The sequence below is a fragment of the Nerophis lumbriciformis genome, linkage group LG06, assembly GCF_033978685.3.
Source record: "Nerophis lumbriciformis linkage group LG06, RoL_Nlum_v2.1, whole genome shotgun sequence".
Taxonomy (NCBI): domain Eukaryota; kingdom Metazoa; phylum Chordata; class Actinopteri; order Syngnathiformes; family Syngnathidae; genus Nerophis; species Nerophis lumbriciformis.
The window spans coordinates 40,836,418-40,859,234 of NC_084553.2; the positions used below are offsets into that span (position 1 = coordinate 40,836,418).

The 22,817-nt window shown below is 41.0% G+C and overlaps 1 protein-coding gene across 1 annotated transcript in view; it reads left to right on the plus strand.

Annotated features, from left to right (window-relative positions):
* Positions 1-22,817, plus strand: part of ush2a (Usher syndrome 2A (autosomal recessive, mild)) — a 363,320-nt gene that overhangs the window by 64,362 nt on the left and 276,141 nt on the right. Inside the window, exons 13-15 of the mRNA XM_061964341.2 lie at positions 16,182-16,377; positions 16,795-16,925; positions 17,672-17,879. Coding sequence (XP_061820325.2) covers positions 16,182-16,377; positions 16,795-16,925; positions 17,672-17,879 — 535 coding nt within the window. The remainder of the gene's footprint in view (positions 1-16,181; positions 16,378-16,794; positions 16,926-17,671; positions 17,880-22,817) is intronic.

A 22,817-nucleotide genomic window follows, 5' to 3' on the forward strand; every position in this document is an offset into this window, starting at 1 on the left:
TCCTTTGGTCTGGATGACACGATGTCGAATATTTCCAAAAACAATTTGAAATGTGGACTCGTCAGACCACAGAACACTTTTCCACTTTGCATGAGTCCATCTTAGATGATCTCGGGCCCAGAGAAGCCGGCGGCGTTTCTGGATGTTGTTGATAAATGGCTTTCGCTTTGCATATTAGAGCTTTAACTTGCACTTACAGATGTAGCGACGAACTGTATTTAGTGACAGTGGTTTTCTGAAGTGTTCCTGAGCCCATGTGGTGATATCCTTTAGAGATTGATGTCGGTTTTTGATACAGTGCCATCTGAGGGATCGGAGGTCACGGTCATTTAATGTTGGTTTCCGGCCATGCCGCTTACGTGGAGTGATTTCTCCAGATTCTCTGAACCTTTTGATGATATTATGGACCGTAGATGTTGAAATCCCAAAATTTCTTGCAATTGCACTTTGAGAAACATTGTTCTTAAACTGTTTGACTATTTGCTCACGCAGTTGTGGACAAAGGGGTGTACCTCGCCCCATCCTTTCTTGTGAAAGACTGAGCATTTTTTGGGAAGCTGTTTTTACACCCAATCATGGCACCCACCTGTTCCCAATTAGCCTGTTCACCTGTGGGATGTTCCAAATAAGTGTTTGATGAGCATTCCTCAACTTTATCAGTATTTATTGCCACCTTTACCAACTTCTTTGTCACGTGTTGCTGGCATCAAATTCTAAAGTTAATGATTATTTGCAACAAAAAAAAAAGTTTATCAGTTTGAACATCAAATATGTTGTCTTTGTAGCATATTCAACTGAATACGGGTTGAAAATGATTTGCAAATCATTGTATTCCGTTTATATTTACATCTAACACAATTTCAAAACTCATATGGAAACGGGATTTGTACATCATTTGGCATCTCCATGGTGAATGGAGAATCCGAACTCCTGTGAGAGCTTGTGTCAATATTTGATGTTTCTATTCCAAATTGAATGGATGTAGTTGATGGAGAACCGCCCCAGATGCTCGCATAGTTCGAAGTACAGCAAAACAACTCTACTGTAACCACTTCACTCTGTACTTTCCACGAATCGCTTTCAGTTTAGTGCCAATAGTTGTTTTTGTGATGTCCTCTTTCCGATGAAGAAATTCTTCAGATGTCCCTCCAAGTCCGTACCGCTCCAAAATAGGGTAAGAATGTAACCATACTTGGACTGGCAAGTTTCCCAGTCAGCACTTTGAGTTTTGTTAACTTTAAACTCCAAAACGATGCTTAAAAGTAGCTCTACTTCTCTGTCAGTCCACATATAAAATAATAAATAAAAATAAAATCTTTCTTGCCGTGACCAGCCATATTTGCTATATGCCGCCTCCGGAAATGACGTTTTGGATGTTTCTGATTGGCTAAAATGGTCTTAAATCCTAGGCTACAGCGGCCCCAGTATTATGGCATGCGTATGACACTCAGTGTATGCGTTTGCCTGGGGACAGAGATAGTTTTTTAAATGCGCACGTGTGGCTGGAGATCTTGTTAAGACGTTAGTTTAAGCGGTGGCTCTTTGTTGTTAAGGCGGCCGCCTTAACAACAAAACGCTGCAGGAAACCCTATATATATATACATATACTGTTCATGTAAAAAAAAATTTGGCCATATTCTTTTAACCCAATATGGTCCCCGAGTCAAAAAGTTTTGGGACCCCTGGCCCACTATCTGACTTGTTTACGCTTTCCAGCATATCTTGGCTTGCTGGCTGCTTAGAGCCAATCCTATCTGAAGCAAGCGGGCCTAGTGCAGCCTGTGCTAACTGGTTTGTCCAAGCTGTCTCAATACATCTTGTTATCCTTTTCTCACAGGTGGACATGTCCCTCTAGCAGAGACAACCTCTAGAAGTGTGCAATTGTTACATGAAGCCATACTCTCGTTTATGCCGGCATCGGAGTGATATGCTCGGAGCTAGCAAAGCTAGGCTAAGCCAGGCTAAGCTAGCCTGCATGTGAAGTGATTAAAAATCAAGAGGGAATGCTTTGTATGATTCAAAAAATGTTGAGTTTGAACCGCGTTATAGTACAGGTTACTAGCGAGGAGGTAAAGAGGATGAAAGTAGTGAGTAAATAGGGAAAAGCAGGAGATACCCTTGTGGAAACATGAGTGTTGTAACACGTCCTGTTTCATGAATATATTGCTGTTGACATGTTTCATGCTTTTAATCATGATTCACTAAACCCTTTAACTTGTACTAGATCTAGTGCTACATGGCCAAAGTTGCCTAAAAAGCTCTATTAAATATAATCACTAATTTATTAGGATTACATGTAATATAAAGCTTCATGTTATAATTGAACAAACAAGAAAACTTGCAGAATATACCATGAATGCAATCTTACATCCAGATCAATTAAAGATTTGAGTTTTTAAAATTACAATATTAGTCATCAAATATAGCCATCATATCTCATGTGTTCATGAAATGCCTTATAGTATTGAAGTTAAGTGAAAACATTGAACTGTTGAAATAAACTACAGATGTTGTACATTTTGGAATGGCTTGTACTGATATGGTGAAGATATTCTCTCAACAAAAACAATGGACAAATAAACTATGAATGCTGTCGTACATTCTTTGAATGGCTAATATTTATATGGTGAAGATATTTTCTCAGCAAAAACAATGAACTGTGTTGTGGTACAGTCATGAAAAAAGGTGTGGGTTTCAGTTTATAGAATCTAAAAGGTAGAAACCATAGGTAAGTTTTCTTGCATTTTTACAGATGTTTAAGGTAGGAAATGCCTTCCAAAGCATATTAAAAATGTTAAAATCTCTTCAACTTAAAAAAAAAAAAAAAAAGTCCTAATCAACCCCGGCTGATATTTTTCAATTATTTTTTTTAATTTATTTTTAGCTCACTGGATCTGTTTTTTCCACCTAACAGACTTGATTAGTATGTGTGTTATATGTAACTACTTTGTCACAGGAGGTTTTTTGTGAAAGACATTGGTACATGCACAGGGGTCTATGTGTTTGTGTGTATACGTGTGCGCGTGTGCATGTTTCTCCCAAAGCCCCTACCCGTCATTCCTCACAGTGAATATTCAAGACCTTTCTTCTACCTCCAGTAATAAAAGGCTGTGGGGAATATTAGCGTTTAATATTGCATGTGTTCTTTTGACTTGAATCGCCGGCGCACCATGACGGATGTTGTACTAATCTGCAGAATTTCCACAGTGACATTAAAGTGACAGAAATGCTCAGACATGTGTCAAGATGATCAACGGGGGCCTGGAAAGATACACACTTATAACCCGTGCACACACACACACACACACACACACACACCCTTCTCACTCTGTCTTTTGATGCTTTCTTATGTGCACTCTGTGTCACACTTGATCTCTCACTCTGTCACTCTGTCCCTCTGTAGCTAATGATTCAGCCGTGTCTGAAAACTATATCATATATTGTTTCACATCACAGCATGCACTATACTATATTATACAGTACTCTATAACAGGTGTCTTCAACTTTCACCACTGTTAAAGTAGTCATATATGATTATTTTTCTACATTTAAAACACTTTGTTGTGGTCTACATAACACGTAATGATGTTTGTTTTTTTTGGTAAAAATTTTGCATAGATTGGCTTGTCTCTTCAGGATGCGCTTTTTTGTGGGCGGTCTTATTTATGTGCCTCCACTTCAACTGCGACTTCTCCCCATTAGTCATGTTGTAGTTTTTAGCATTTCCATATGGAGTCTTCTGACAGATACAGGTAAAAGCCAGTAAATTAGAATATTTTGAAAAACTTGATTTATTTCAGTAATTGCATTCAAAAGGTGTAACTTGTACATTATATTTATTCATTGCACACAGACTGATGCATTCAAATGTTTATTTCATTTAATTTTGATGATTTGAAGTGGCAACAAATGAAAATCCAAAATTCCGTGTGTCACAAAATTAGAATATTACTTAAGGCTAATACAAAAAAGGGATTTTTAGAAATGTTGGCCAACTGAAAAGTATGAAAATGAAAAATATGAGCATGTACAATACTCAATACTTGGTTGGAGCTCCTTTTGCCTCAATTACTGCGTTAATGCGGCGTGGCATGGAGTCGATGAGTTTCTGGCACTGCTCAGGTGTTATGAGAGCCCAGGTTGCTCTGATAGTGGCCTTCAACTCTTCTGCGTTTTTGGGTCTGGCATTCTGCATCTTCTTTTTCACAATACCCCACAGATTTTCTATGGGGCTAAGGTCAGGGGAGTTGGCGGGCCAATTTAGAACAGAAATACCATGGTCCGTAAACCAGGCACGGGTAGATTTTGCGCTGTGTGCAGGCGCCAAGTCCTGTTGGAACTTGAAATCTCCATCTCCATAGAGCAGGTCAGCAGCAGGAAGCATGAAGTGCTCTAAAACTTGCTGGTAGACGGCTGCGTTGACCCTGGATCTCAGGAAACAGAGTGGACCGACACCGGCAGATGACATGGCACCCCAAACCATCACTGATGGTGGAAACTTTACACTAGACTTCAGGCAACGTGGATCCTGTGCCTCTCCTGTCTTCCTCCAGACTCTGGGACCTCGATTTCCAAAGGAAATGCAAAATTTGCATGGTTGGGTGATGGTTTCAAAATATTCTAATTTACTGGCTTTTACCTGTATAATGTAGAACTATACAATACAGAAATGGCAACAGCGGAGGATGCATTTGCATGTACGAGCCATTCTGCGCTACACAGGATGATAGACGAAAAAGAAGGAACTTATTGACTACAAGGTTAATAAGTCATTCAATAACAATGGTGGACTCCAGCAAATCTCTTCGGGTATATCTCTACCATTTATGGTGATTATAAATATCTCTGTCACGCCTCCATCGGTCGGTTTAAAATATTCGGGATTTATGCAGATCCCAAATACACAAAAACAGGTAACAATAGGTAAGAAAAGTTGGTTTTGCATAATTGGCTCTCTTTAAAACTAAACGAAAAAAGAAAGGCGAGATGAGCTCTTTCTCTTATTTAAATTGTACTATTTTGTGGTATTTTGCCATAGAGGCATAATGTCTGAATTTGACAGTTCTAAAACACTTAAGGCCTGCTCTACTAAAGTTTTTCGTGCATTAAAACATGTGCAAACTTGATAGCGCACGCAAAGCTGATCTACTAAGCTTGTGCGCAGAGGATTGCGTCCGTTTAATCAATCAAATCAATCCAAGTTTATTTATATAGCCCTTAATCACAGATGCCTAGAAGGGCTTCACAAACCACAATGACATCCCTGGTCTAAAGCCTCTCTTAAATAAGCAAAATAAGGAGCGCAATCTATTAAGTGTCTGTCTTCATGAATATGCAGATTATATTCTGATAATTAGAATGCCAACAATGCTGGGAGTAAAAATGCAAATGTAATTTTATCACACACACTGTGATTTATCGAGACTAAAACTGTTCTGCGGCTGCTGTTTTGCGTGTTTTAGTACGTTTAAAAACGTAGTGTAAACTATCAGTTGCTCAGAAATGCCTATGACAAAGGAGGCAATTGCGCTGCTGCTCCGTCCTGCGTGTGTGTGTCAACATCTATGGACTGTCAAAAGTAAAAATGTTAGCAATATTATTTTAGATTTTATAGCTGCTGAATGACCTAAGGAGTTAAATAAAACCAATTGATGCGTTTTGGTGTTTGCTGGCATTTTTTACTTACTTCCAGCACACAAGTTATTGCAAACATCTCCCAGGGCGCACCTTCAGCGCACTAAGAAAGTAGGTTTTCACTACAGGACTTCCTCTAAAATGCCCCAAAAAAGTGGTACATGTCTGTTGCATGCTTCAAAACATAACAAAATGCCACGGGTAGAAGCATGTAAACATGAATGTGCAGTAAATTAATGTCTCTATGGTGAAAGCCTCATAGTACACGCAAAAACCTAATTTAAATAGGGCAAGCTGCACCACTTTCCTATTTCAATTGTACATGCAGTCTTGGTAGATCACAGGCAGCACGCCCACTAATAGTACACACATTTCTATAGTTTGCATGCGCTGTTTGGCGCGCGGTATTTGGATCTTTGTAGATCAGGCACTAAGAGTTTAGGCAACTCTTATTTGAGCCTTAAGTAAGCTACTCAAAATCCGATGTAAAGCTACTGGTATCTCACGGCTTCACAAGCTACTTATACCTGCTGTATAATGTATCCTTTAGGGGCAGAATGATTTAATAATTGATTGTTAAGAATTCTGTCAATTGTACGGTATTGATTTTTTGTGTTTTGAAGCAATTGAGACAAAATGCGACCAGTAGAGGCGTTGCCGATTCAACCTCAAGTATTTTTCAGTCTAAAAACAACATGACGTCAGTTAAGGCTTACACCCATACGGACCTTTACTTTGGCACAATTCCTCTGGGTGACATTATTCTACTTGCAACACTAGCTTAGAAATTGGAGTTCATAACAATGAGACATGGCGTTTTTCCACCTTATTTGAAATTAATATATTTTTAAAATAACAAAAAAACATATACATTTTTTTACATTCAAAATAAATCATTCACACAATGATAGAGCTGTACAGTGACTTTATATCTGACTTTAGTTTTATTATTTTTCTGTATGCATCTGTTGTTGATGGATATTGCTCGGTGGCGAAGTTAAGAAGGCCTGCTCAGGGTCTCTGTTGCAAACATCTGCCTCAGTAGCAGATTTGCACCTAGGCAGGGGTTAACTGGGTTAACTTTAGATACACACAAGCACATACACATGCGCACACACACCACACACACACTGGGGGCACGACCTTTCCAGTGAGAGCGTGAAATTGGTCATGGCTTTTAGGATAAGATGAGTTGCTCCAGCAGATTATCGCACTCACCAATGCCACACACACACACACACACACACACACACACACACACACACACACACACACACACACACACACACAGTAGAAGATGCTTGTGACAGGCCATCTGAATGTCCACACGTCCATTAGAGCAGCCTCCTCACTCAGCAGGTTTTATCCTTTTGCAAAGCAAGATGTTATCGTTTACTCAACATTTTTGCCTGCCTATCGTCCTCTTTTTATGTGCACTATAGACCATCTTTTCAAATATGTATAAAACTGGATTGCTCTTGGTGTATTGTTATTAATTATTATATCCCACCCGGGGAAATACTAAAGATATACTGTCAACCCTCTGTCACGTCTGCAGAAGTTTTTGTAAGAGGAACACAGACCACTTTTCTTTGGCTCATGGTCAATTGTGGTGTATTGAGATTTCAATGGCCAAAAACATTATATGTTTTGATGAAGTTATTTGAGGTGTAGATGCAGTAAGTTTTTAGTTAAAAAAAATTCAACCATTGTGACTGTGAAATAAATAGTGGTTTCTGGACACTGCAGGTGAAGTTTCTTATACCCCTGTTATTTTTTGTAAGGGAATTAGGTATAAATTAATTATGGATACAAACAAGCAAACAATACTTATTGGCCAATGCATTCACATCTTATTAAAATAAAGTGCCACCAACACTTTTAGGTTGAATTAACAAGAGGAAACCTTTTCTGCTGTCATTTTCAACATTCAAGAAATGTTTAATAAAAATATAGAAACCAACATGTTAACAGTATGTTCACCTGCTATGTTTGCTGTTGTTTTTCAACATGAAAATATTATAATATTAATATTAAAAATAAAACAATAAACACGTCTCGCTGGAGAGGGACAGTTGACAGAGACTGGTGCTGGCTATACATTCTTCTGTATAGGCCACACTGAAGCAGAGCGGCGTGAGGCAGGAGTTGGCTTTGCCATTAAATCCAACTTGGTCAGTAAGCTGGCTGCACTTCCCAAAGGCGTCAATGACCGCCTGATGACGCCGCGCCCGCCTCTTCCAGGAAAACACTCTGCCACTCTCATTAAGATTTTAAAGATTAAAGTACCAATGATTGTCACACAAACACTAAGGTGTGGTGAAATTTGTCCTCTGCATTTGACCCATCCCCTTGTTCACCAGTGCCTATGCCCCCACGATGACAAACTTAAACAATGTGAAGGAAAGTTCTATGAAGACATGAACGCTACCATCGCGGCAGTGCCCAGGGCAGACAAGCTCATCATCCTCTGTGACTTCAATGCCAGTGATCACAAATCATGGGAAGGAGTCCTCTGCAAAAATGGCATGGGCAGCTGTAACAGCAATGGCACCCTTACATGAGCTCTTGATCACCAACTCAGTTTTCAGCCTCCCAAAGCGCAACAAGACCTCATGGATGCATACAAAGGCGGTGTGCGGTGTAGAGTGCTGGACTGACCAAAGACTCCTTCTGTCTAAGCTGAACATCAAGATCCATCCTACCAGAAGGCCTCAAGGTTCCAAACCTCCGGAGCGCTTGAACGTTTCCAGGCTCACCAATGCCTCTGCCAAGCAATCCCTGACTGAAGAGCTCACCAGCAAACTGCAGGACCTAAATCCCTCTGGGAACGTCAAGGAGGACTGGACTGTGTTCAGAGACACCGTCCACACTGCTGCTCTCAATACAGTAGGACCTACAGCCCGCAGGCTACAGGAAGATCATGGCCAAGTTTGGCTGCTCTAACATCTTTATCAACATGGTTCGTGAATTCCATGATGGAATGCAGGCACGAGTCCAGGACAACGGTGCATCATCTGAGCCTTTCCATGTGAAGTGAAGTGAATTATATTTATATAGCGCTTTTCTCTAGTGACTCAAAGCGCTTTACATAGTGAAACCCAATATCTAAGTTACATTTAAACCAGTGTGGGTGGCACTGGGAGCAGGTGGGTAAAGTGTCTTACCCAAGGACACAACAGCAGTGACTAGGATGGCGGAAGCGGGGATCGAACCTGCAACCCTCAAGTTGCTGGCACGGCCGCTCTACCAACCGAGCTATACTGGAAAAAATGGAAAATGGAGTCAAACAAGGCTGTGTTCTGGCACCCACTCTGTTCAGCATGATGTTCTCAGCCATGCTGACAGATGCTTTCCGGTCCTGGGACATAGGGATAGACCTGCGCTACCGCACTGATGGCAAGCTGTTCAATCTGCGAAGACTCCAGGCAAAGATGAATGTACAGACCACCAAGGTTCGCGACTTCCTCTTTGCGGACGACTGTGCCCTTAATGCTTCCAACGAGCTGGAAATGCAACTGAGCATGAACAACTTCGCCACAGCATGCTCAGACTTTGGACTCACCATCAGTACAAAGAAAACAGAGCTGATGCATCAACCTGCTCCTGGAGCCACGTACACTGAGCCCCTCGTCAGCGTAAATGGTGAAGACCTCAAAGCTGCTGAAAAGTTTGTCTACCTGGGTAGCACCTTGTCACGCGTGGGCAACATCGACGAGGAGGTCATGCATAGGATAGTGCATGGAAGTGCTGCATCCAGCCGACTCCGCAGTTCTGTCTGGGAGTGCATAGGGCTTAGCCTACGGACCAAACTTAAGGTCTACCGGGCTGTTGTCCTACCCGCCCTGCTGTATGCCTGTTAGAGTTGGACTGTATACAGCCGGCATGCTTAACAGCTTAACGCCTTCTACACGAGATCCCTCAGGAGGCTGCTCAACATCAGGTGGCAGGACAAGATCCCAGACACTGAGGTCCTCCACAGGGCTGAGATGGAGAGCATTTATGCCATCCTCAAGCGCTCCCAGCTGAGATGGACTGGCCATGTCTGCCGCATGTCAGACAAACGCCTACCAAAAAGGCTCCTGTATGGTGAACTGCACCATGAAAAGCGCTCATGCGGCGGACAGTGGAAACGCTTTAAGGACACCCTAAAGGCCAGTCTCAAGGGCTGTGGTCTGAACCCAGAGACCCGGGAAGCCAATGCCCAACATCGTTCCAACTGGCGCTCTGCAGTCTGGCATGGTGTAGCAGACTTCGAGGAAAAACGTATCCATGAAGCTGTACAGAAGCGACAGCTCCGCAAGACCAGAGACCCCCCAGCGATAACCTACCCTCACTGCAGCCGGTCATTCCGCGCAAGGATTGGCCTTATAAGCCATCTTCGCACACACAAGTCAACGTGAAGTCACCTGGTCATCTTCAAAAACGAAGGACGAACATACAAGTTATGATGTATATTCTCTTAAATTGTATTGTCATTTGAGCCCATTAGAACTGCAACAGGCAATAGTGTGCTTTCATGGTGGCACTAAGGACAAACTATATGCCTCTTCAATGCCAGCAAAGTTTCAACAACTGGATTGAAAGGTTACGTTTATTAAGATTATCAATATCATAGATACATTAGAGAACAAAAAATGCTGAGAATCTGAATGTTATTTAAATTGATGCCTCAGGCTCAGCGGTAGGGTTGAAAAGCATATTGTTATTTGCCGGCTATACTGTTTGCAGAAAATGGAGCTTCATCAAAACCTTTTTTATGAAGAAGAGAATGAATATGTGCACTTTTAACTCCCAAACACCAATCCCTCGACTAATTAGCAGGCTGGGAGAGAGGTAGCATAATGCAACATTGGATACAAAGAAAAGAAAGGGGAAATAAATCCTCCCCCTTTTCATTTGCTATGGTAATATTTCCTGCTCACATACTCCGTGTGGCTATGAGAACAAGTTGTTAGGGGACGCTAGAGAGACAAGGGAGAAGTCGGTGCAGAAAGAGGGAGGTGGGAAAATGAGAGAAGACATAGACTCGCAAGAAGAAGGGTGTGAAGTTGGAGGTACTATTAAGGTTGAGGAGACGAAAGAGGCATGATAAGAGCAACTGCAAAACTGACTACCGTACATCTTGTTCTTGAACTCATCCCCAGTGGATGAGACCGAGAAGACAACATGAGCTGTCTACTCAAAGAGAAAAGAAAGCACTTGGATTCACTTTGATATAAGAATTGTTTTAGGACATTGCACCTACTATGGATGGGCAAGCAAATGCAAAGCTGAATAGATTTGCAGGGAGAAAGTGGCAGGAATAATAATACAAAAAAGAGATGTAGACTCTCACAAAAATGCAAACATTCAAATTGATGTGCAGGATATTTTACCCACTGAAGTGTATTCATGTGTGCAAGTGTGTGTGTGTGTGCATCATGTCTCTAGAGAATAGCCTGCTGCCTTATATGATTTTGTTAATAATTACCCCAAAGGAAGGACCCTCTCAACAGAAATACAGACAGGTAAACATATTAGCTCTTGTTTCTTTTCAGGGGGAGGCATTATTTTGTGTTTTAAAATTTCAACTATTTTTATACTCTGTATGCCAGCAGTATGATGATGTATGCTTGTCATCTCTGTTGTTGGGCTCGCTTTGGAGTTTTTCTCATTTGCACACCAATATAGAGTGAATTAATGTATTGGACTTACTCTTTGTTAACCTCAAACAGTTGTATACACCTACATTAGCTAAAAACTGAATAAAATAAATATGGAGTTGGTCCTCCTTTATGGCCTTTGCCTTGTTAACGTAGTAGATAAACTTGTTCCCACAAAGTTCAAGCCAAAATGTCTTGCCAAGAGGAAGCGTTGATACACGCCCACGTGGCATCAAAGTCCTGGGAGCCTCGAGCACATGAGGGGTCCTGGGGCCCCATGTATTAAGAGTTGTGGGGATTTCCTACTAAAAATAGACGTGTGTTCAAATCCAGAAAACAGCGTACGAAAGAAAACATTTCAGATGTAGTGAAGTGTGCACACGCACCAATCCATGCACATTTCTTTGTTACTTTCCAATCAACCTGTAATTGATGGCAAATGTCTGCGCCCCCATATACAAATGTAATTCATATTGAAATTAGCCACGTGCCTGAGTTCCGGACACTGCCAGTCACAATTCAGTGGGAGGTGCTTCTTTTTTGTGTTGCCAGCGAACACCAGAGGAGTGAGATTGTGACCCTGTGCCAAGAGGACCGTGCACCGGCTGAAATAAAAAATAAATGGTCGGGTCAGATAAAGTGGTGCTTCAACCCATTTGAAAAGATAGTTATGGCAATGATACATACAATCTTTGAAGAGGTGGGTGATCAACCCAAAGACCTGCTCAGTGGCCTTGTGGTTAGAGTGTCCGCCCTGAGATCGGTAGGTCGTGAGTTCAAACCCCGGCCGAGTCATACCAAAGACTATAAACATGGGACCCATTACCTCCCTGCTTGGCACTCAGCATCAAGGGTTGGAATTGGAGGTAAAATCACCAAAAATGATTCCCGGGCGCGGCCACCGCTGCTGTCCACTTCTCCCCTCACCTGGAACAAGGGGATGGGTCAAATGCAGAGGATACATTTCACCACACCTAGTGTGTGTGTGACAATCATTGGTACTTTAACTTTAAATATAAACTCAATTTGTGTAATTTACAGCAAAATGTGTTCATACAATGGACTGCTCACAGCCAGATTAGTTTTATATGAAAATTATGTAATAATTGGCTTGCAATCTTTTACATTTAAACTTGCCAGTGCTATCAAAAAGGATATGAAAGACTTTGACTCCTGTTTGATTATTAAATGTGTATTATTACAACACAAGAGAGCTACTTGCGGTAGCAGCCACGTGACACAAAGGCGGCCCATTCCTTCGCAGTCCCCATGTTTCTGCAAACTTTCCAATGCCTGGACAAAAATGTGTGTACGTAAAGCATGAAGTTGGTGTAAAGCACTGCACATTTCCACGCTCATTTAACTCTCAATACATTCCATCTTTGCCATGAAAAAAGACAAAGGCCAGGTTTTTGTCCGTACGCAAGCTAAATAAATGAGACCCCTGGGCTATTGTAAAGTTTGAAATTTTTTCTGCTATTTAAATGATAAAAAAAGACGACAAAAATGTTTATATAAAATAATATAGCCGTGAATGTTCAATAATAGGTTTGCTTGAATCAAATCTCTAACAACCTACACCCCAATTATTGTATGAAATGGTTCGTTCCACCTGGATACCAGCAAACCTAGCATAGAACACTTCGCTCAAAAGTGTCCATAACGTCATCAAAGCTCACCTTTAAACATTCATACAAAGCACCAGCAAATTGGAACAAGGAGAGGTGATAGAATAAAATAAAAATTTAGGAGCATGCTAGAAAATGATGTACAAGTTTCACTTTTGCATCTTATCGCATAAACTGTGGTGCGTTCAAGAACCCTTGAATAAAGTTAGAAACAGAGGTCTTACTATAGTTTTCAAAAACAGGTGGAGACTTAACTCCCAGGAGATGCACTAATAATAATATAGTCATGATTCTAATAATAATGTATTATTATAAATCGTATTATCCACTGATGATAATCCTATATTATGTGTATCAGATCATCTTCACCTTACACTTGGAAGTTAAGGGAAACTTGACATATTTATAATCATATTTAAAGGAATAATGACAGGTTATATAATTTCTGGCCACTTTACTTTTTTTTTTTCTTTAAAAAAAAAAAAAATTATTTAGGGAGGTTTATTTAGATGTATTCGAGATATGTTAAACCTGTTTAAAAAAATCAATAACCTAATTACATGTGTTTTAAAAGCTGGTTTCAACCAAATCCATACAGTGATTCGTTTTTTTTTTAGTGCAAGTAGACATATCAGATACCTGCGTATGGGGAGGCGATGTTGAGTTTAGGGTGGGATGGGGTACCAGTCTTGTGTGTGGGGGCCCAGAATTTGGTGGTACACCCTTCTTTGCGGGCAACGCCTGATTAATTATAGATAATAAGAAATGTGTCTAAAGTGTTTTTGATATGTTTAATATTTTTTCTACTAATTTATAAGTCTGTTGTTCTGCCTTTTATTTAACAAAACAGAGGTATTTCCTTCATTTCTGTTCACACCAGTTTCCTCCAATTTTCCTCCACTTGCTGACTAATTTAAAACATAGGAGCCCATCCCACCCTACCCCCAATTTCCATCTGCTCTCTACCCCCGGTACACCCTCCTCTTTGTGTCATACCTAATAGGCCCAGCGCAGGTCTGCATGTGTCACATTCGGGAGGAACTCCTGTGTTTTTTAATACATTTTTAATCCTAACCCATTTGATGCCCCCCTTGTCCACCATAATTTGTACTGACTGCTGAACAAAATCAAAGGCCTTGTAACTCTCTTCTGCTGCTGCACTTTGCTACAGAAAAATTCATTTTTTATTTCACATCCCCTCCTTCTATCCCCCCCCACACGTTCTCTCTCATGTACACACACACCTTTCTATGTTTATTTTGACATGAAAGTGGGCCTGTGAGCGAGCTGGCTGTTGCAAGTCATTCCTCATTAGCGGCCTGATTTCCCTGCGCTGAGTGAATGTGTCCATTTGTGTGTAAATGTACAGTCTTCTATTATAACATGTATAATATCTCAGTGTTCGCTATTCACTTGTGTTTATTCTTCTCTGTGTCTGTCTCTCTGGATTTTGATTAACATGGGCTGTTGATTTCTGTCTTTCGCTTTCTTTCGCCTACTGTGACTCATTAATTGCATTTGTTTTTTTAAATTATATACATGCCACTGTTTTTCTGCATAGACCAGGGGTGCCCAAAGTGGGACCCAGGAGCCACATTTGGCCCATTTTCCTGTTTCATTTGGCCCACCAAAAGAATGGCTTTCCAAATTCTGTACATATTTATACTGACCTCTTCAAGCTCCCACAATCATTGATGACATGTCTGCAAGGTTAGCGAGTTGCCAATAATCCATATGAACTTTATTTTTTAAATTTACATTTGAATGCTGCATATGGCACAGGGGTGGGACCAGACAAACCGTGCTTCTTCCCACTCCTTTTGGACGGTCGATAAACATGTTCCAAATAAAATTAATTATTGACTGATTGATAGATTTAAATTTAAGCTGTTTTTGTTTCACACCTAAAATTGCTGTGTTTGGCCTGCGGCCCTTTGATACATTTTCACTTTGGCCCTTTTGAGGCAAAGGGTTTGGGCAAGCCTGGCATAGACCATGGGTTTTTAAAGTCAGCCCCCGCCCTCTGGAGAGAATATAATACAAAGCGGGCCTCCCCGAGTCCCCCCAAAAATTATTTTTGTTGTGTATTTTCTGCTCACTCCGAGCTTTATTTTGCCCTGAACACGTGTCTTCCTTATTTATCTCAAGCTGTTATGCCTCCATTGAGGTCTTCAGGTGCCTCCCACTTTAAAAATTACTGCTAGAGATGTTCTCATTCCATTAAGTAACAATACATTATATTTGATTTCATATTACCTTTTGGTCTGCAGGTCTTCATTATTAATTTGATAGACCAGTGGTTCTCAAATGGGGGTACGCGTACCCCTGGGGGTACTTGAAGGTATGCCAAGGGGTACGTGAGATTTTTTTTTTATATTCTAAAAATAGCAACAATTCAAAAATCCTTTATTAATATAAATAAAAACCTATCTTTTTTTCCAAAGAGTTCAAGAAAGACCACTACAAATGAGCAATATTTTGCACTGTTATACAATTTAATAAATCAGAAACTGATGACATAGTACTGTATTTTACTTTTTTATCTCTTTTTTTCAACCAAAAATGCTTTGCTCTGATTAGGGGGTACTTGAATTAAAAAAAAAATTCACAGGGGGTACATCACTGAAAAAAGGTTGAGAACCACTGTCATAGACCATCAAAATCCACAAAATTAATAGCATTGTGTGAAACTATGATTACTTTGTATTTGGGCTATCAAAATTAACAAGTTAACTCTTTTGACTAATCACAAAAGTATTGCATTATTTATGTGTAAATGCAGATTAATCACACAATTTATTTTGACCACAAACAGTATGCTCCCTTTTACCTTAAGTTTGGATGGACACCTAAAACATTGTTATACGGTCAGTGATCAGATCAATGCATACGTCAGTGCAAAGATGAGTGAGGAGACTCCGACTGGTGTGCTTGCTGGCAAAGGACTTTAGATGAAACTGTTACCAAATTTTAAGCAAATACAAGACATACATTTAATTAAAACTTTTTTTTTTAATTCCTAGAAGAAATATTCGGTCCTTTTTAAGCTAATTTATATTATCCATCAATTATAAATAAAAGTGTGATTAATCTGATTGTAAATGTCTTTGCTAAACACAAAAAAAAAATCTGGGTTTTATGCAACTGTACAACTATTTTACTTTGTCCAAATGTGTTTGAGTCCTTGGAATTTAAGGTATAGATGGCAAAAAGCATATTTTTGTGTGATGACTAGTTAAATACATTTATGTAATAAATTGTGTATTGTTTCCAGTGCCAACGCTGCGCACCCCTCTTCAACGACAAACCCTTTCGGTCAGGTGATCACCTGCAGCCAATGAACTGCCGACCTTGCCAGTGTCATGGCCATGCCCATTCCTGTCACTATGAAGCCCAGGTGGATGACCAACCAGCAGAGCAATACCTGGGTGGGGGAGGAGTCTGTGACAACTGCATGCACAATACAACTGGTAATGTATTGTGCACCATTTAACTCAAGTGTTTGATCATTAGAAACTTCTTGAGTTACTAATGTGAGAGTAGGAGATGAAAATGAGTTGATTTATATATTTTCCGATATATATATTTTAAGTGTCTGCACATCGAGATATAAGGCATGACGTTTTATTCATTGTGTAATTTATAGCAAGTGCTTGTTGAAGCTGGGAGGGCGACGTCCTTTCATCAACCTGCTGCCGTATTGGTCTGTTTGTACTTGTCAGTCCAGCGTTTTATTTCCAGCCAAGTCACTTTTACCACTGAGACGAATGACGTTGAAGCCTAAATGTTTTATAGCTTGAAAGGCTCTCTTAATCTTTAAATGTTTTTTTCTAGCTAGTCCCTTGATTTCTGGCTCTATTTTTACCCATTTTCTCTCTCTTGATTAGGTAAGAACTGTGAGCAGTGCATAAGTGGGTTTTTCAGGTTGGAGCAGTCCGATCCGGCTTCAGTTCATGTGTGCCAGCCCTGTGACTGCCACACTGCTGGAACCATCAATGGCAGCACTGAGTGTTTCCAGGTGACACAACTATTTGACTAATGTAAACCTTCAGTTTTCAAGAGTGAAAATGTCATTTGTTGAAAATTCAAAGGAACGAGAGGGACAAGCGGCAGAAAATGGATGAATGGCACTTCAAGTGAAAAAAAATGAAATATCGTGCTTGGTTTGTTTATTCCAGCAATTAGATTTACAAGGTGAAACTGATATATAATAGGTTCATATAATGCAACTCAAGAAATTTTAAACCTTATTTTGATTTTTGTTTTGATGATTAAGGTTTACAACTTATAGAAACCTCAAATTGACAATCTCAGAAAATGTTGGATTTTCAAAAACTGGAAGCCCATCCATCCATCCATCCATCCATCCATTCCTTCCATCCATCCATCCATCCATCCATCCATCCATTTTTTCACCGCTTGTCCTTTTCGCGATCACGGTGAGTGCTGCAGCCTATCGCAGCTGGACACAGGCGGAAGGCAGGGTACACCCTGGAGAAATCGCCACCTAAACTGTAAGCCATGATCATCAAAATGTTCAGAAATGATAGCTTGACATATCTCACTTTGCATGTAATGAGTTAACTTTATATTACATATTAGGTTCACATTTGAAATTGAATTGCGGACACGAATGGACTTCTGCACAATATTGTATTCTTTTTTTGTTTGTTTCACCTACATTTATTGCAATTTTTTTTCTTCCCTTTTTACAATGCCGTCATCACTGCTCATCACTAACTTTCCTGCGCCTCATATCTTCAGGTTGGAGGCCATTGTCCATGCAAGACTGCTGTTAGAGGACGCCGCTGTGCTAACTGCTTACCTGGCTGGCATGGTCTTCAAGCCTTCAATCCTGAGGGCTGCCGTCGTTGTAACTGCAGCGACTTGGGAACTGTCAACTCCTCTACAGGAAGTGTTCCCAGCTGCAACCAGCAGACAGGACAGTGCCGGTGTAAAGCCCATGTTACAGGTAAAGTGCACGCATTCACTGGCCACTACATTGGGCATGCTCTATTATTTTGAACAATGTGATTTTCCGTATTTGAAATATTTTTCCCTAAGAAGAAATATTGGGCTTCACGGTGGCAGAGGGGTTAGTGCATCTGCCTCACAATACGAAGGTCCTGAGTAGTCTTGGGTTCAATCCCGGGCTCGGGATCTTTCTGTGTGGAGTTTGCATGTCCTCCCCGTGACTGCGTGGGTTCCCTCCGGGTACTCCGGCTTCCTCCCACCTCCAAAGACATGCACCTGGGGATAAGTTGATTGGCAACACTAAATTGGCCCTAGTGTGTGGATGTGAGTGTGAATGTTGTCTGTCTATCTGTGTTGGCCCTGCGATGAGGTAGCGACTTGTCCAGGGTGTACCCCACCTTCCGCCTGATTGTAGCTGAGATAGGCTCCAGCGCCCCCCGCGACCCCAAAAGGGAATAAGCGGTAGAAAATGGATGGATGGAAGAAGAAATATTGCAAATTATTTGTTTCATGGTCAAACTGTCTGTAGGTTAGCTTGATGCTCCGAGACTTCCTCATCCACTTCCTCGCTGAAGAAAGGAAAAAAATCACTCCAGACGCTGCTCTTCGTTTTGTCAATATTTACTAGAAAACTCAAACATTATTCTACGATGCGAAGTGATAACGATGTAGAAATAAAAAAGAGGTATATGAAGAAATATAGCGATGAAATAAGAGAAAGATCAAAATAGTATGTGGCTCCACTTCACTATACCTGACTGCATTAGTGTCCAAAATGTTTCTCCACACAGATCCTTCCGCCTTATATGCACAGCATACCCTTCAATTTAACAAAAGACATATGAAATAGTACATATCTAAATTATTTACACAAACATAATAATTTACAACACATTAAAGTCTGAAGTGGTGAAGAAGGAGCTGAGCCGGAAGGCAAAGCTCTCAATTTACCGGTCGATCTACGTTCCCATCCTCACCTATGGTCATGAGCTTTGGGTTATGACCGAAAGGACAAGATCACGGGTACAAGCGGCCGAAATGAGTTTCCTCCGCCGGGTGGCGGGGCTCTCCTCATCTGCCATCCAGGAGGAGCTCAAAGTAAAGCCGCTGCTCCTCCACATCGAGAGGAGCCAGATGAGGAGGTTCGGGAATCTGATCAGGATGCCACCCGAACGCCTCCCTAGGGAGGTGTTTAGGGCACGTCCGACCGGTAGGAGGCCGCGGGGAAGACCCAGCACACGTTGGGAAGACTATGTCTCCCGGCTGGCCTGGGAACGCCTCGGGGTCCCACAGGAAGAGCTGGATGAAGTGGCTGGGGAGAGGGAAGTCTGGGCTTCCCTGCTTAGGCTGCTGCCCCCGCGACCCGACCTCGGATAAGCGGAAGAAGATGGATGGATGGATGGATAAAGTCTGACTTAGTTACCTTAAACATGCACTATAACATTTCCATATTTAAATAAAGTAAATATTCCCTTTTTATCTGAATAACTATAAAGCATCCATCCCGCTTGTCCCTCTCGGGAACGCGGGGGTGGCTGGAGCTTATTCCAGCTGCATTCGGGCGGAAGCCGGGCTACACTTTAGACAAGTTGCCACCTCATCACAATAAAGCATATTTTATACAAATGTAAATTAGTATAAATGAAATAGTACTTAGGTTCCTACACTGTCGCCATCATAAAACCCTCTTAACTGTACAAGCAAACATTTGTATAATGCTTAACTGTAAAAGAAGTGTACCACTAAGTACCGGTAAACAATTTTATGACAAAAAAACCCCCGATAAATTGTGTACATGCAGTGTGTCATTACTGCTCAAACTACTTAATGCTCGTTTTAAGGTGTACAATGTGTTTTGTTTATCATTACTAACCTGGGGATTGGTTGATTGGCAACACTAAATTGGTCTTAGTGTGGGAATGTGAATGTTGTCTGTCTATCTGTGTTGACCCTGCGATGAGGTGGCGACTTGTCCAGGGTGTACCCCGCCTACTGCCCAAATGCATCTGAGATAGGCTCCAGCACCCCCCGCAACCCCAAAAGGGACACGCGGTAGAAAATGGATGGATGTAACTTGTCATTTAGCAGCCAGAACAGAGTATGTACTGCCTTCCTTTTCTGACATACAGTCGTGGTCAAAAGTTTACATAGACTTGTAAAGTACATAATGTCATGGCTGTCTTGAGTTTCCAATAATTTCTACAACTCTTATTTTTTGTGATAGAGTGATTGGAGCACATACTTGAAGAGTAAATATTCATGAAGCTTGGTTCTTTTATGAATTTATTATGGTTCTACTGAAAATTTGACCAAATCTGCTGGGTCAAAAGTATACCTACACCAATGTTAATATTTGGTTACATGTCCCTTGGCAAGTTTCACTGCAATGAGGCGCTTTTGGTAGCCATCCACAAGCTTCTGGCAAGTTTCTGGTTGAATTGTTGACCATTCCTCTTGACTGAATTGGTGCAGTTCGGCTAAATTTGTTGGTTCTCTGAAATGGACTTGTTTCTTCAGCATTGTGTACACATTTAAATCAGGACTTTGGGAAGGCCATTCTAAAACTTTAATTCTAGCCTGATTTAGCCATTCCTTTACCACCTTTGACGTGTGTTTGGGGTTCATTGTCCTGTTGGAACACCCAACTGCACCCATGACCCAACCTCCGGGCTGATGATTTTAGGTTGCCCTGAATAATTTGGAGGTAATCCTCCTTTGTCATTGTCCCATTTACTCTTTGTAAAGCACCAGTTCCATTGGCAGCAAAACAGGACAAGAGCATAATACTACCACCACTATGCTTGACGGTAGGGGTGGTGTTCCTGGGATTAAAGGCCTCTACCACCACTATGCTTTGCTTGACGGTAGGGACGGTGTTCCTGGGATTAAATAAATGATAAATAATGATAAATGGGTTGTACTTGTATAGCGCTTTTCTACCTTCAAGGTACTCAAAGCGCTTTGACACTACTTCCACATTTACCCATTCACACACACATTCACACATTGATGGAGGGAGCTGCCATGCAAGGCGCTAACCAGCACCCATCAGGAGCAAGGGTGAAGTGTCTTGCTCAGGACACAACGGACATGACGAGGTTGGTACTAGGTGGGGATTGAACCAGGGACCCTCGGGTCGCGCACGGCCACCTTTTCTCCTCCAAACATACTGCTGGGTATTGTGGCCAAACAGCTACATTTTTGTTTCATCTGACCACAGAACTTTCCTTCAGAAGGTCTTATCTTTGTCCATGTGATGTCAAAAAGTGGTCAAAAATGCAACCAGAAGCTTGTGGTGGATGGCTACCAAAAGCTCCTTATTGCAGTGAAACTTGCCAAGGGACATGTAACCAAATATTAACATTGGTGTATGTATACTTTTGACCCAGCAGATTTGGTCACATTTTCAGTAGACCCATATTAAATTCATAAAAGAACCAAACTTCATGAATGTTTTTTGTGACAAACAAGTATGTGCACCAATCACTCTATCACAAAAAAATAAGAGTTGTAGAAATTATTGGAAACTCAAGACAGCCATGACATTATGTTCTTTACAAGTGTATGTAAGCTTTTGACCACGACTGTATGTTTGATTTATCGGTAAATAAAGTAATCATCATACAATGTGTTTAATATTTTCAGCTTGATTTACACTACAGGTTTTAAGTGACATATTTGTTTTGCTCAGTCAGATATGGCTCATAACAGCATTAAAACACATGTAATCACATATCCTTAGGTGTACTCAAACGGGCCTTAAGTTTTCTGCATCCTTCAAAGGTGTATTTTTACAGAAAAGTCAGGAGTTTCCAAACTTTCGACTATATTGCTGTTTACATGTAAGTTTGTAAGTAACAAAATGTCAATTAAAATATTAACAAAATTAAGCATTGCTGCAAGTAGATAAATTGTGTGCACATTCAAAATAGGCATGTGCGTACTCCCCTTTCATAAATACACACATCTATACCCCAAAGTGTTATGCCAGCCAAAATAAACAGGCTTTTCTGCTGGCGGTGCTTCCAGCCGTTGTGCGTCTCTTTGTGATAAATGGTTTCACTCTCTCCCCTGTGTGTCTTTGAAGAGCGAGCTTGTATGAAATGCAAAACCGGCCAACGCTCCTCAACTCAACGCATCGTGGTTATTGCTAAGCCTTGCTATCAAGGGCCCCTTCCTTCCATGTGCGTGAGTGTATGTGTGTGTGAAGACGTGTTAATGTGTGTAATGTACGTTAAAGTATATGTGAAAGGGGCGGCATGTGGACGTGACCATGTGTTCTTGCAATTTTGTTTTTGCCAAACTGTATCTATTTTATTTAAGAGTTTATTTGCCTGTGAGTGTGTGTATATTCAGTGATAGACTAAGCTGCCATTTAATTCTCTAATTCATTGCCAAGTTGATTAAAACAAACTGCTGCGGCCCCTTGTATTTCTCTCCCCCTCTCCCTCATACCAGACCTCGACTTCGCTTTCTTCTGTCCTTGTTTGTTTGCCCACTCCCACAGGTATTTTTTAGAAATGAGATTGGATTATGGCAATTTATTAACGCCAAGCTGATACTTTGAGCGGAGCGAAGGCAGGCATGCTTCAGAAGGAAGCCACTAGAGTGTGCACACATGGGCACGCACACATTCACACGTCACGCACACCCTCATGCGAGGTGCCAGGGTGCAGTGTGTGTATATAATAGTGTTTGAAATGGTGATGCATGAGCCCGTTAACTGGCTGGCAATTGATAAAAGGGCTGGGTCAAGGCCTGGAACACACATTCACACAAAACTCTAAAAAAAATCATTTTATTTCCTGATCTTATATGTATTTTTCTTACACTGTTTTGTAACGTGTTTCTTGTCCTTTTACTTTTCTGTTTATTCGCCACTTTTTTGAAAAAAACTGCTTCATTGATGCCAACTTAATGGTTTCATGATGTAATA